The sequence below is a fragment of the Elaeis guineensis genome, chromosome 4 (genome assembly GCF_000442705.2).
Source record: "Elaeis guineensis isolate ETL-2024a chromosome 4, EG11, whole genome shotgun sequence".
Lineage (NCBI taxonomy): Eukaryota > Viridiplantae > Streptophyta > Magnoliopsida > Arecales > Arecaceae > Elaeis > Elaeis guineensis.
In genome coordinates this window covers 25,739,845-25,752,262 of record NC_025996.2, presented here as the reverse complement: position 1 = coordinate 25,752,262, position 12,418 = coordinate 25,739,845, and the positions used below count along the sequence as shown (strand labels likewise).

Here is a 12,418-nt window from a genome sequence, read left to right as displayed (position 1 = left end):
ATTAAATTATTCATTAATATATTGCAACCAAATCAGTCTTGAGATCTATATGGGATATGAGCCAATGATTTACATCGTGATGTAACATCAAAAGTTCTTTCACGCGCGGAAGAGACAATCCGAACCTCCTTCTTTCGGCCGTGAACGGAGTCAGGAGAGAGAAAGGTTGTGGGTGGAGATGCAGAAGTGAGTCGTACCACACTGGACGTATGCGTAGGTCAAGAGGGGAGAGGCGTACTATTCAAACTGAAATAACCTTCCTCTCTTTTACTTGTAATCACAATAATTGCCGCTCGGTACCTTTCTTTTGTACCGGCACCATCATGCCTTCAACATAGTTATTTTGGATGTCCATCGACAAATATACAGTTTATATAAACGAAGAAAAAGAGGCTAGGGATTTCGAGGAACTACCTAACATAACCAACATATTTTTCAGTTAATTGAGATTTTGAATATATAAGTACTATGTCATTAGATAAACAGTATAAAACCCTACTTTTCTTGGTGTATAATGACTATTGTAATAGAATAGAAACCAGATGATGGATATATTGTAAACTTTTATTATTGTAAGTGCTGGATTTTTGATCTGGTAGAGCCGTCTATGATGGATTAATCTGACCAAGATTTAAATTCAAATATAAGAGGAATTAGTTAGAGGAGAAAAAAACTATCGGATAGTTTCTCTGTCTCTCTCTCATATTATTTGATTTCTTCTCCGAGAATAAGAAGAGGGAAGAATTTCTAAAAAGAAATTCTCTATTGATTTTCATATTATTCTTGCATCGAAATATTTGAATGATGGATTTATTTGTGCTTTCCACTGTGATTGTACATATGATCCGAAAAATCCTTCAAAAGTGAGAAACGCATGATTCAACCTACGCATCCTAAGTTTATCTATTTTTGTGAACTTTCCAAAGTAATTTTCAAAATTTGAATTTACATTGAGTTTAATTTAGCAGAAAGGCATGGATATTATGAGACCTAAGAAAGCACATAGTGGTCATTATTTCAAATCGTGTTATGTGCAGTAGAATGTAAGTTTGTAATTTGTGCCCTTGAGCCTGTAGTTCCGTGATGTATCCTCTTGCCTTATAAGCGAGAGATGGGTTTCAAAACTTGAAAAGTGCCACCTCCCAAGTATTTTGGCCCCCAGCTAGGTAGGGTTGAGGTGGTTTCAGCTTTCTTTATCTAAAAGAAAAGGTTCGTAACTCATGAGTCTGGTCCAGCACATAAGGTGCGGCAAAAGAAGGCATAGAAAAATTGATTAGAGAATTTTCTTTCTTTTATGATTACAAATTTTGATAAACCCTTATTTTGGATGGTTGTTGTTTCTTCTTAAGGCAAGATCAATAGTTGACTTGGTGGGAGATGTGTTTGTTAATACGAGAGAGGACAGTAGAGGCATGTAGAGTTGGTTCTCTAGATGCAACAAGTTTGTTCCTTGATAGCAATAATTTAGCACTTTCTCTTGATATTGCCTAGAGGCTTGTCAATTGCTTTTTTGCTAACGACGACCTTTTACATTGCCTTTGGAGGAGATGCATTTAAATGTCATTATCCCAATGTATTCACAGAATTCCCAAGTTACGCAAGCACTGCTACACAACCACAATGTAATCATGCACTATTTTTGCTTCTTTAGATGAAACACAACCTCACAATTTAATTAATCTAATCAACACAGAAAATTGCTATACGACCCTTTGCGCGCGCTTGCTGGATGCCCCTTTTTCGTTTTGTCCTTTTTTGTGTGCGCGTGTGTGCGCGTGCGTGCGTGCGTGCACCTTTTCGTTTCGTCCTTTACTTTTACAACATTATGATTTATGACAAGATATGTCTCGCGCTCATCTCCATTTCCAGTCATGCTCTTTTTGGGTAAAACAGCCACCACACTTTCAATTGTTAGACAGACTTGATTATCTATATTGCTCGTGTTGTCAGTTCATGGCACTTGTTGAGAATCTAACTCAACGTCTCATAAAAATATAAAATACATGTTCATTCTAAAATAAGCATGTTCGCTAAACCTTGCACATAAAGAATAATGCAAATCAACAATATTTCTCAAAACATTGGCGTTCTCCTTATTTTGTGAAGATATGTCAAGTTCCACAGCATTCTTGTTTTTCCCCCAATTTATGATAAGCTAAATTAATGTACTTCACATAAATATGATCGAGCTTTGATAGCAACATACCGCTTGAAGGATGAGTCAAAATATGAACCATGTTCTCATATAACTCAAGGATTTCACAATATCACTTCCAGTTACAGGGGCAAAAAATGCATCAGAATATTCAAGTGTGGTCTGAGATTGCAAGCAATAAATTTTATTTCTAGCTATAAATTCAAGTGCACCGAACCATTAAAAATTTCTTTGCGAGTTCTTTTCTAAATTGATCCAAATTTTCTACATAAATATATAAGAAACAGAATCATGAATTTTACCTAGATAAAGATACACCATGGAGGAAAGTTAGACCTAAAACTAGCCGGCCATGTATGTGACAGAAATTGTAAGAAAAAATTGAACAGAAAGCTCAAACAGGTTCCTATAAACTCTCTTGATTTGAAGTTTATTACCCGTGAGGGCAGGCAAGAGTGTGTGTGAACTTGACTTATAAATACATGCAGCTTTTCCAGGTTTTAAAATGGAATGGACCCAGATAACGCGAGGTAACATTTTGTGACCTATCTTTCCTAGGCATCTCTATATCCAATTAGTGTGACTGCCCCCAATCGCTAAGTACAATGTTCCTACCTGGTTATGCTAAGCCAAACCGTATGAATATGTGCATCATAGATACTTGCGTGTGTGTGTGTCCGCCTAAAGCTATGATGCATGGGGAGCCAACCTAATCCAGGATCTTTCTTCTTCTTCTTTTTTTTTTTCTTTTTTGGGTAAGAGATCTTTCTTGTTTTAATATCCACATCAGTAATATATAACAATGATTACTGTTTCCTACTTGACTGGCCGTCTAACGTTGACAAGTCTACGAGCACATCAAACGCCAACCACAAGGTGGTGAGTGGTGACCAACGTCGTTAGATTAGTTAAAAGTTAATAACCTGTTTGCATGCTTGCGTGCACCTCAAGCACATGTTGACTTACTTTATTGAATCATGTGTAGACTAGTAGACTTAATAAAGGATAAGTATCAAAGCAATCCTCCAAAATCCCTCGTCCTTTTCCACCAAAGTTGAGCCCGATCGGCGCTCAATTGTTTCTCGCACGTAAGTTCACCATGTGCAGCAATACGGGACCAATCAAACCACCGGTCTGATCAGCCACCAAAAGACTCCAAAAGTTCCCATCCGTAATGGCCAGAGAATCAATGCGGGGTTGGGTTGTATCTTTTGGGCAAAAGAATGATTCACCTTCTTTCGTGACATCATCCTTTGGATCGCGCATTCGCATCAAGAGCTGTGCAGCAAAGGGAAGAAAAAAAAAAAATGGCATGCTTTCAGAGCTGTGCATATGGCGATCCAACGGTCTGGGTCGTGAAAGAAGAACAATCATTTTTCCGCGCGGAAGATACAACCCGAACCCATCAATGCGAGGCCCATTTTCCCCGCATGGGAAATCCATCCGCACTTTTCGACCTTCTTCAAAGACGCTTCAATCTGCGACATCTATCAAATCCTGCGAACCGTCAGGCAAACAGCTGTCCCGCATCAGTAGCGTTCCAAGAAATCCTTGGAGAGGCCTTTAACACGGAGCTGTACGCGAGAAAGCTGGGACCCACAACACTGTACCCCACCCGCGTCTTCTTTTCGCTTCTCCACTGGCCCGCTAAAGGGTCCCAGTTCCCACACCGTCTTCCTCCCTTGATGGAGCCAAAACTGGAACACAGGTACTACCAGTCTATCTGATGTTCTGAAGTTATATAATCTCTCTGCCCACCAAATCCAAAGCACATCATAAGATGGAGGGAACTACTTCCGCGACGGGGCAGGGACGGGTGGTCGGGGACTACATTCTGGGGCCGAAGATCGGGTCCGGGTCGTTCGCGGTGGTGTGGCAGGCTCGCCACCGGCAGCACGGCCTGGAGGTGGCCGTGAAGGAGATCGACAAAAGCCAGCTCAACCCCAAGATCCGCGACGGCCTCCTCAAAGAGATTTCCATCCTCCGCCAGGTCTCCCACCCCAACATCGTTTGCCTCCACCAAGCCATCCAGGTACGCTACCTTCTTGTAGTTAATCATCTATATCACTTCGCTTATTAGCTAATTTTGAACAGACGGAGGATAAGATATTTCTCGTGTTGGAGTACTGCACGGGGGGTGATCTTGCAGCGTATATACAGCGGCGGGGGAGGGTCTCGGAGGCGGTGGCGAGGCACTTTATGAGGCAGCTGGGTATGTGTGGTTTTCTGGGGTTCAAAATGAGTTCATGGTTTGGTTTTGGATGGGTTTTTGTCGTGTTGCTGTGAAAGCTTTCGAGTTTGGACTATGTTTGTGCAGCTTCGGGGTTGCAAGTTCTTTGGAAGAACAATCTCATCCACAGGGACCTTAAGCCACAGGTGGTTTTTTCTTCTGCTTGTTTAGTATCGATCTCAGAATGCTACTGTTGAATGTCTTCGGTTACAAAGCAGAAAGTAGTCTGGGAGAATTATGCCTTGAAAAATTGAACGAAGTTTCTATTAGAATCTTGAACTAATTGGTCTTGCAGCAGAGGAGTTACGTCATTGATGTCAATTTTTTGTAATATAGCGGCACTAAAGGACAACTAGATGCTCACCAATTTCTAGGTTGCCCATGATTCTGTGCATATGCACTATTTGCATTTGCTTCCAATGATTAGAGGGTCTGAATGCATAACTTTCAGCATGTAACCTTTGGTAGATGATGCGTTCGAAACCACTGGATGTGGTGCGGTTATCGTCATAACACTAGGTGGATCATGTCATGAAACTGGGTGAAATTGAGCAACGACAGAACCTGGTTTTTTTCTTCTCCATTTTCTAATGGATTGATTTCGTTGATGGAGAGCTCAACCTTCTTGTACATTTATGGAGGAAAAAAGTAACAAAAAATTAAATCTAATTAGATAGGTGCATCATGTAGTTTCCTGGATCGAGATTTTTGTTGTAACTGTTATTTAGTTTGAAATGCTATGGTTTGGACAAAAAGGCATTTCTCTTTGGTTATCAGCTGGTGTATTTTTTATTTTTCAAGAACCTTAAAACTCTAAAGAGAACAACCAAATGACTGGCCAGCTCTGCGGATATTTACACTTGTCAAATCAGTTCTTTTATCACCTCCTAAAAGTCTGTTATATTATGTTACTCTTTGGCTTATAATTTGTGCCTCTTAAGATAAATATAAGTCCCTATGTGCAACCCGGTGGTATGGTGATATTTTATAGTGTTGTTCCTTGGCCACAAGACCACAGCTTGTGCAACTGACATGAAAGATTTGGATTTACATCAATAAAAAAGATGTGAAAGGTTTGCATTCCTGTTAACTGGGAGTGGCGATGGTTGGTTCTCTCGTATCAGTAGATACATGGTTACTCAAACATGAGTTAACCTTCCAGTGGATTGGTGCTTCACTACTAATATCTGCATGTGTATCAATCTCTGTGACCTAACCCATCTATGTTACTTTATGAGCTAACCAGCATATGATACAATGAATCACAAAGTCGAGGAAAAATAAAGAAAAGGAAAAATATAACATAACAATTCTGCCTAGAAAGCTAAATGTGATATCAAGGTTAATGTTGATTGTTTCCTTCAACAATGCTGACATGGTGACTTCAAATGCCCTTCACAACTGGACTTAGAATAGGATGCCATGGAAGATGGTGAATAAATAATGTGTTAACAACTCCCATCTGTGTCTTTTAAAATCTTTAGCATCAGCTGTATATCTGCTGGATAAGACTAGACTTTGTCATACATTTTGAGCTCCTAGTCTACAATTGATATTTGCAGGTGCTGGTAGTATCAACCAATCTTTACAGTCTGCATACCGTACCCTGTACGGTAGCTTATGGTACCAGTTATGTCAGTAGTCAGCATGGCATATCCCTATATTGACATGTGTTATGCTGTTGGAGTCGGCTAGTAGCTGTATCATGTGTTGGTATCCTTATACCACATGGGTCCGTCTATTATGCCCCATACCAGCTGGTATGAGTTGATACTGAAAACCTTGGTCTATCCCCAGTCACTACTTGGATACTTGCTGGCTCAACTAAAGACCCAAAGCAGGTCATAGCTTTGATTAGTATCTGACATGAGTCAAATTTAGTCAGGTATAAAAAATTTTATGAGCTCCCTTGCTGGCTCAAGCTTCTGTTGCCCTGAATTCATCCCCAATGCAGACTTCTTAAAATTTTGGAACTTTGAATGGTCGCACTTGAATTCACAAATGCAACTCCATATGGTTGGATAAGGTTTGCAGCTTTATGGCCAAATAGGCTACCTACCTGCCTGTCATCACCAACCCCTTTTCATCCAAGCTCTAAATTGGAATTACTGATTGTTTACTTGTTCAAGTTAACATATTTTTGCATTTTGCTTAAAAATTACTATGTATCATGCCCTGTTAACGAAGACAGCCATGTTTTACTTCTGTGAAGAGTGAGTTGCTCATGTTTGGATTCCAAATGTTATATCTTCACATTAATTACTGTACTGATTGTATTTACATCATATAGCATGCTACACGAGTTAGCTTTGTTAGTTATTTTTTATGCGCTAACCATTTATACTAAATTTTGCAGAACCTTCTACTGTCAAGTACTGATGAAACCCCTGTGTTGAAGATTGGGGATTTTGGGTTTGCAAGGTGAGAAACTTGTATTTAGCACTCTTATCTCAGTAAATATGTAGGCTAAATTTTCTTTAGTCAGATCCTTATATAATTTGTAAGCGAGTCTCATAGACTGCAGGTTAAAAATGGCAGCTATCCCGTTCTCATTTTTATGTCTCATTCTTTTGTTTTACTTATAATGATTAACATCTTGGTTAGAGAGGGCATATGCAAAGATAGAGAATAGCAATGTTCAATGTGTTTATGACATCATATACATCATGCCTGCTAGATTTTTCTTTGAAACATTTTGGTAAGATATTCCTATCTTTGCCATTACATCAATTGTGCAATATATTTAGCATCAATCTATGGTCAATGACATATTATGTTGATATTCATCTATCAATCGATAATTAACATACCTACTATCTTGAAATTACAAAAGCTACAAAACATGTAGAGCATATGCACAAATTTTCTTTCTTAGCATGCTCACCCTAGGCAACATATTGGCCATGTACTTAGTCTAGACAAATTGGTGGGAATAACACTCTTTGTTAAAGATTGATTTAAAAAATATTGTCACTTTATGATGATGCCAAGAAGTAAATTTCTTATCACATCAAGTTAAAGAGTTTGCATAATGCAACTTAAAACTATTTTCTGAGCTTCTTGTCCATGGTTGATTGCTTTGTAGCAACAAGTAGGCACATTGAACAGTCAAAGAATTTTTTTGACCTTCCTAGATGATCTCAGTAGCGTAGGCCATTTTAAAGATGTATGGTGCTGATAATTGATAGACGACAATAAGGTGTGCCGTGTCGATACCAAACCCTATAAGGGTGCCATCCTAATACAATGTCAGTATGCTTAGCTCGGGGTTCAGTTCAGCGTACCGATATTTGGTACGTCCCCCAAACCTTGTATTTGTTTGGTACCAATATGCTATGGTATGGTTGGTATGCACTGGTACTGACCCGTACGGTATAATGTGGACCAAGCATGTGAGCTACACAATTCGAATAAACCCGGAACTAGCTCAGCTCAAAAATAATAAGATGGTAAGATATAAAATGATGTCATTAAAGAATGATGTATATGTGAGGTTCAAAGAACACATAACTTATACGTATACCTGCATTCATCTTGATTTCCAATGCAAAGTAGGGCCATGCACAATTTATTCTACATTTGCTTGATTTTTTAGGCATCATGAATATACCAAGGATATTATCCTGATGGCAATGATCATTTTATTGCTAGAAGTTGTCAGTATATGATAATGTGTCGTGATCAATCTTAATAAACATAGGCATCATACTGACAATTGAGGTAGGTATCTAGGTTGGGGCTTGTGCAACACTTGGTTATAATGTGCAACTGACAAGGGCTGAACAAAGCGTCTTATGGACAATTGAGGTAGGTATCTAGGTTGGGGCTTGTGCAACTTGGTTATAATGATTACTTTCTATGCAGGGCATGCTCAGCAAAATTCGTATTTTTAGAAAATCCTAGTACTTTTGTTTCTAACACTTCCTTGTCCATATTAGCACAAGAAAGTCCTGTATCCTGAATTCCCATATCTCAGCTCTTCTAACTCGAGTTGCCATTCCTATATCAAGCAGTAGGAATTTGCATTGTAGGCTTATTGATTAATAGCATCAGGAATGCTCTTGGAACTTATACAGAGTTGGGAACATGAGTCATTGACTTGAGAACATAAATGATGGAAAAATAGTTATAAAGCTAAAAGAAAAAGAAACTTAAAACCACTAACATTCTGTTTGGTTTGTGAAACGAGGGCTGGAACAGGAAGAGATTCCTGGTTTTGGCTTTTTTATGATGTCTGGTTTCTGTAACAAATAAAAGAAACCACATCTTTGGATTCATCACTTTCTTAGAAAGAAGAGTTGTGATTCCACTCTTATATGGGGTCGATCAAAACTTTGTATAGCGGAATTCAAAAATTTTTCCGACCCGGCACCTGAAACATAGATCAAAAACAAGATTGTTAGTTAATATTCAGCATGTAATAAAAATAAATCAGAACAATACTCATCACCTTGCGCAGGTAGACGATCTTCGTGATTTGATGATCATGGTAGAGGTTCCTCGATGAGCCATGTATGCGTCCGATCTCTACGAGTATCCATACGAAGTACTGTTCTGATCGAAGTTTCACATCCTCATCGGAGTGCTAGCTCCCTTGCAAAGGACAACTCCTTGATGGCTAATTGGGACCCTTCTAATCTCTCGAACTCTTTCGGAGGTAGAAGAAGACTAGGAGGAGAATGAATAGGAAGACTAGAGAACCCTTTCTCAAAACCCCACACTAGAAACTAAGTCCCACGCCCACAAAGCCCTCTCGGTTCCTTTTTCTCTTGGTGGAATAGATTTCACACCTAGAGTACACACCCTCTTTTTCACATAATGATCCCTTCTGTCGCACAAAATGAAGGAGTTTTATTAAGGGCGACAAAGAGGTAGGTTAAGGGAATAAGGATAGAGTTGGTTTGAGTTCAAATTCAAACCATTTGAATTCAAACAACCAACCAACTCATTCTTATCCACAAGGGGTGTTGTTAGGGCTTGGGAAGAACTCGCACAAAATAGATTTTGGCGATGGAAAACTCGCATGGGAAGAGAAGTCGCGTGGGAGAAAAGTGATGCAAAGGTTGAGTTTGAAATTCAATTCAAAATTGATTCAAACTCAATCTCAATCGGCCTCAACCAAATCCGATTTGGTTAGACCCAATTCTCTGAATTTGACATGAGCATCGGAGGGTCTTCGTCGGAGTGAAAACCTCTAATTTGGACTTGTTTTGTAGGTCACTCCAGCATTAGCATCCCTGTGCGAGGCTCATTCGCTCTCTCTCCAATCTTGATCAAATCGAGCAGCAACAGATAGAGGAAGGATGTAATCTTCATTATGCCTCCAAAATGAGCATCCTCTCAGCTCTCCAATGCCACCGCCTTTCGTCGGACAAAGAGCCAAGCCAACAGTCAGGCACAGCAACTGACGATCGAGACTCCACCAACATGATCAACATTGGTCATGATGGATCAATTCAACCTGCTCTTCTAGCAGGTTCAAAACTTGACGACCGCTGTTCAAGCGGTTCAGACTGTTCTTGCGCCTCCCCCCAATAGTGCAGCGGCCTACTTAGGCTGCCCCTGCACCCCCGTCAGTCATGTAATCGGTGATTATCTCGGCGGTACCATCGGTGCTTCTTGTCATGGTGCTCCTACCAAATCTGGCTCCACACTTGGCTCAGCCGCCGCTACAGCCAGAGCCGTGTGTGCCTTCGTAGAGCTCGAAGAGGAGAGACTCATCAGAGCCGTCCTAGGGCCTAGCAGTCGGCCAGACGGTGATCTCCTAGTCCGCGATCGGGGCACGATTCAACCCTTGATCACCATTCTTCGCAGCATTTCGAGGCCTGTACCACTCGAGATCTCGATATCGAAAGGCAGTTTTAGGCACTCGACAAGATGGAAAAGAAGATTGAGAATGCTCTGAATAATAACCACTCCTCGATGCAGCCTTATAAGGGGTTTAATAGCGAGCCGTCCTTTGCACCAAGGATAGTGCAAGAGTCACTCTCTCGACACTTCAAACTGCCCCAACTAGAGGTCTACGATGGGAATGTCGACCCTGTCGACCATGTGGAGACATTCAAGGCGGCCATGCTTCTTCAGGGAGCATTCGATGCTATCCTCTATTGAGCATTTTCTTTACCCTCAAGGGGGTTGCTCGATAGTGGTATTCGAGTTTGAAGCCGGCATCCATCCACTCTTTCGAAGAGTTATGTTGGGCATTCGTCGGCCATTTTGTCAGTAGCCGGCGACAGTAGAAGCGGTCTGACTACCTCCACACCATCAAACAGAAGGAGGGCGAGTTGATTGCACTTTCGTTAATCGTTTCAATGCGGCGATCTTGGAGGTCCGTGATCTGGACTAATCGACCACGATGATGGGCGGCCTACTGAAGAACGACTTGAAAAGGTTATTGACGAAGACTTGTCTCCGAGATTTTTTGGATATGCTGGTCTGTGTGGAGAAGTATGCCTGCATGGGGGAGGCCTTTGCTGAGGAGACCCCTGCCAGTTCTGTTGCGGCAAGAGAGAATAAGGCGTGCCCTCTAAGGTGAGAGGAGAGAACCCGCCAGTGCTCCAGATCCCCATTTCAGAGGCGGAAGAATGGGGGATTCCGAAATCGTCGATCTCGAAGCCCCTTGAGGAGGGATCGACAATCCTCACCTCCCAGGCGTTACACTAATTACACACCTTTAACTGTTTTTAGGGGGGATGTATTGATGGAGGTATGAATCGAGCTGTCGGAACCTCCAAAAATGCTGATGAAGTCGAAGCGCTGCTGCGATTCAAATGAATACTACTACCATCAGGATTACGGCCACGACACTGAAGACTGCCTGCAGCTCCGGGATGAAATCGAGAGGCTTGTCAGGCAGGGGCGGCTGAATCATTTTGTCTGGAGGGCAGCACCTCGACACCGATCTTCGAGAGCTCAGTAGCCACTTTTACCCCAACAACCGCTCTCTTTGCCCCAGCCACAGCCAGCGTCGGTGCAACAGGGGAGGCAAGTGGCAGGGGAGCAGGCAGCAATGGAAGATCGGTCCATCTGAGGAGAAATTCATATGATAACTGGGGGATCGTCTAGATTGGTGGAGCTCTTAGAGGTGAAGAGGTCGAGGCTCGAGGTAGATCTGAAGATGTCATTGTTTTCACCGAACGGGATGCGGAAGATGTACTTGCCCTGCACAATAATCCGATGGTTGTAACAGCAAACATTGCTGATTTTAATGTGCACTATATTTTTATTGATAATGAAAGCTCAGTTGATATCTTGTACTACCCTGCCTTTACCTAAATGGGGTTTACATCGGACTGGCTAAGCAGATTCAACACCTCGATTCAAGGTTTCTCTGGAAGTTCAGTGTTTTGGAAGGGATGATCAAGCTTCCTCTCACCATGGGTACTCCACCTCAGCGAACAACAATCCAAGTCAACTTTTTGATAGTCAAACTTCACTCGACGAACAATGCAATCCTTGGCCGTCCGAGCTTGTGGACTTTAAAGGCCGTTGTATCGAGTTACTACCTGATGGTAAAATTTTTGATCAAGAACGGAGTGGGGCAAATCAAAGGCAATCAAGCCATAGCCCGACAATATTTTGCTGCCAAACTCAGGACAGAGGGCCAACCTATTCTAGCAGAGATCCAGCCTGAGCTTCTAATAGGGTTGGACGCTCAAGATGATTTGATCGAGGAATGTGCCCAGCTAATGAGGACCTCCTGGATATTTCTTTGAGGAAGGAGGATCTCAATTGGACGGTCAAGATCGGCTCACATCTGGATAAGGTAATCAAGAGTTGACTAATTTCTCTTTTGCAGGAGAATGCAGACTTCTTTGCTTGATCGACTGTGGATATGCTTGGCATACATCCAGCAGTGATATCCCATCACTGAGAGTGGATCCGACCTATCGTCCAGTAAAACAAAAGAAGCGGAGTTTTGTCTCGGAGTGCCAGAGGGCCATAGTCGAGAAAGTGGATAAGCTGCTCAAGATTGGCTTCATCAGGGAAGTCATGTACCCCGATTGACTGGCGAACGTTATGCTGGTCAAAAA

General features: G+C 41.6%; 1 protein-coding gene across 3 annotated transcripts in view; it reads left to right on the top strand.

Annotated features, from left to right (window-relative positions):
- The first annotated feature begins 3,786 nt into the window (after nt 1-3,786).
- LOC105043253 (serine/threonine-protein kinase ATG1a) overlaps nt 3,787-12,418 on the top strand; it is a 41,102-nt gene continuing 32,470 nt past the window's right edge. For all 3 annotated transcript variants that reach the window (XM_019850285.3, XM_073255893.1, XM_010920727.4), the window contains exons 1-4: nt 3,787-4,187; nt 4,250-4,367; nt 4,473-4,531; nt 6,742-6,806. In XM_019850285.3, the coding sequence (XP_019705844.1) occupies nt 3,936-4,187; nt 4,250-4,367; nt 4,473-4,531; nt 6,742-6,806 (494 nt within the window). In that variant the 5' untranslated portion in view covers nt 3,787-3,935. The remainder of the gene's footprint in view (nt 4,188-4,249; nt 4,368-4,472; nt 4,532-6,741; nt 6,807-12,418) is intronic.